Here is a 3,235-nt window from a genome sequence, read left to right as displayed (position 1 = left end):
AAATATATTTATTTCCGTCCGTTTTTTTTTCATATTACAACACATTTAAATTAAAACTTCTTCTGAAACTGAAAACAACTAAAAAATTGTCACAGTAAATTAAGTTTAAAATTTGTTTTAATTACTCAATGTTACAGTCTGAGAACCGCAATAATTAACAAATTTAATTAGTAACGTAAACTAATACATCGATTCACAACGAGACCCCAGGCGTATCGTGTTTTCTACAGGTAACTTAGGTTGTCCGAATTGCGGAAGCAGGGGATTGTATCTAACTCAACTAACCCTCTTTAGATTAAGGGGCTCGGTCTTTCGCGTACACAAACATACTCAATCCGCATGAAAAATAGACCCCGCGGGCGGATTGATTTGCGTATCATCCGCCTGAAGAAATGGATGAATTCTTTAACAAGGTGTGATGGATGGCCGGACGTAGGCGACGTGGACATGGGAAGGAGGTCCAAGTGGTTTGGGTATAAAAGAGGTCGAGTCTAACTTTCCGTCACGGCATACTGAGCTTTGTGTCCACTAGACTTCACTGCATAGCTGACTCCTGTCTTCATCGCTACTGTAAGTAGTGAAGTATTTGATAGCAGTTTTTTTTACTAATACAAACATACCTTAAGTAATTTAATTTGATAGTGTCTATTCGTAGTTAACTACAAATATCTCTCAGAAGGCTATTCGTAGTTTTTGCCCACCAAGCAAATTTATTTTATGAATTCTGTTAGTAATCTGCAGAATATTACATGAAAATAATAAGTAAAAATAATAAATATTTTAATGAAAAGTATTTTACTTATTTTTTTTTAACAGGAGAAAGTTATAATTTGCAAAAAAAAAAGATTTTTCAAAAGTAAAAAAAAAAATTATTCAGTAATTTATAAAATAAAAAAGACTTGGCTTTTAACAATATCAACTTTTAACTTAAAGGTCACATATTTACAGAACTATTTGTATTTAAATTATTATATTTATAAAACCATCAAGTTTTGTAACGCTTCTAGATTTAGTATTTTTGTTTCATTTTCTGTACATTTTATACAGAATTTCTTTAAACATGGGATTCAAGTTTAAAAATCAACAAGTTAAGAGTAATTTTGTTGAGACTAATTTAGATCTAGTATATTTATAGCTAATAATAATCATAATCAGCTAAAAGTTTTGAAGATTTGAAGTACTTACAAAGAAAACAAAAGCGTATCTAACTTGAAAAAAAAAAGTCACATTTATCTTCGCATAAAAACAGAACGGTATTCCTGATGAGAATAGAACCTGTCCCACTCATATTTTTTCATTTGGATCAGTATGTATTTAACAAAATAATTATCAGAATTTTAAGCATACTTTGCATAATAGGTCACCATTACTAACTACAGACGGAAATGATTTTTAAAGCAATTACTTAAATAAGGAATGCAAGGTTAAGGTATACGAGTCGTTGTCTAACAAGGATCTGTAGGATAATCGAATTATACCCATGTATACAGGACTCAACACTTCGAATGTGCGGTCTATTAAGTTTGTTTAGGTTAGTTCTGGGAGGTCAATTTAGGTCATCATGTCGTCCATGCTTGAGACTGACCCTCTACTGTTTCCAAGCAGCTGGACTTGGGTACTCATCCACTTGGAAAATCTGCTATTTATAAACAACTCATTGTATGAATATTATAACGATCGTTGTAGTTTCTGGGCCAAAACTTTTCCTTTTACCGTTTAATACCTGATTCTGAGCCTTTACCCCCTTTAAATAACGGATGAACTACGTATAGTTTATGTTAGTCTTGATATATATAAAATCCTGTTACAACTGTTTTCTGTTTTTGCATATACAACAAAATTAATTTAAAAAATAATGGAAGTATTATATAAGTACCTTCCTTTGTGTGTTTTGATAATCTAATAATGAATCTGATTGTATTATATGTATGCTGTAAATATCAATAAATAGAACGATATGTTTTTTTCCTTTACAGATCGTTAGAATGGGATCTTTCGCTCAGGCCACCGTTATACTTGCTTGCCTTGCCGCCACCGCTATGTCCCAACATCTCGGTGGATTAGGCTATGGTGGATTAGGGGGCTATGGTGGATTAGGCTATGGTGGATTAGGCTATGGCGGATTAGGGGGCTATGGTGGACTAGGTGGACTAGGCTACGGAGGATTCGGTGGACTTGGAGGCTACGGCTACCCCGGCCTATACGGAGGCTACGGTGGATACGGAGGTCTTGGAGGTTACGGTGGATACGGAGGCCTTGGAGGCTACGGTGGATACGGTGGACAAGGAGGTTACGGCGGATACGGTGGATACGGAAACCAAGGCGGATTCAACAAAGGTAGCAGCTCCACCTCCCTCAACGGCTTCTCCTACAACTCCAACACTGCCGGATCCGGAGCTGTCGGCAGCTCAGCTGGTGCCGGCGGCGCCGGAGGTTACGGAGGCTACGGAGGTCTTGGAGGTTTCGGAGGATACGGAGGTCTCGGCGGCTACGGAGGTCTAGGCGGCTACGGAGGCTTCGGTGGAATTTATTAAAAACTCTGATCTATAGCTTGAAGCATAAAAAGTTATGAACCAGTTCCTCTCAACACAAAGGGTACTCAAGTGTACTGGGCACAGTGAAGTCGAATGGATAGTATTATTTGTATCTCAGTCTAATAAAAACTAATGTTTAGAACGGTGTATGCAGTATTTTACTCCATTTTAAAATGTATTGATTGTTTCGTTTGTTAGTTATTTTTAAAAAATGACGATGTGTTGTTATTTTTTGCATGACCTCTTAAAAATTATAGGGAGACAACTTGGCTTAAAATAGTATTGGTTTGTTGGGGAGGCGCAATGGTGGGTAGAAGAATTGTGGTTCTTTATTAAAAATAAACACAAAGAATTTAGTGCTAAAAGTATTTAAGTGACAATTTTGTGAATATCAAACCAAGCAATGGTCCTTGCTTATCTAGTTTAAGTTTATCCGTTGCAAATATTTAAAACGCTTTAGTATTTATTAAAGTAACTCTTTCAATCCACCATCTTTAATAAAAAATATGTGAAATCAAACTCAAAAATGTATTTTGTGACAAGAACTTTTAGCGCTTAGCTCATCATACATATTTCATCAAGTTACTCAAAGAAATTTAGTTTGAAATGTTTCGAGTTTACCAGAAGCCACCATTAAAACTAATATTTCAGGCTACTATTTTGTTAAAGACAATTGGAATATTTTATTCGGAATTTTTAAA

At 35.4% G+C, this 3,235-nt stretch overlaps 1 protein-coding gene across 1 annotated transcript; it reads left to right on the top strand.

Annotated features, from left to right (window-relative positions):
• Positions 1-424: 424 nt before the first annotated feature.
• Positions 425-2,734, top strand: LOC131932745 (spidroin-1). Its single transcript, XM_059289654.1, has 2 exons — positions 425-570; positions 1,977-2,734. Exon 2 carries the CDS (start codon positions 1,986-1,988, stop codon positions 2,532-2,534), a length of 549 nt encoding a protein of 182 aa, XP_059145637.1. The 5' UTR covers positions 425-570; positions 1,977-1,985; the 3' UTR covers positions 2,535-2,734.
• The last annotated feature ends 501 nt before the right edge of the window (positions 2,735-3,235 follow it).

The sequence above is a fragment of the Physella acuta genome, unplaced genomic scaffold, assembly GCF_028476545.2.
Source record: "Physella acuta isolate Inbredline_101_S28 unplaced genomic scaffold, ASM2847654v3 ptg002269l, whole genome shotgun sequence".
NCBI lineage: Eukaryota > Metazoa > Mollusca > Gastropoda > Physidae > Physella > Physella acuta.
Note: the sequence above shows the minus strand (reverse complement) of the source record. Positions and strands in the feature narration are given on the sequence as shown.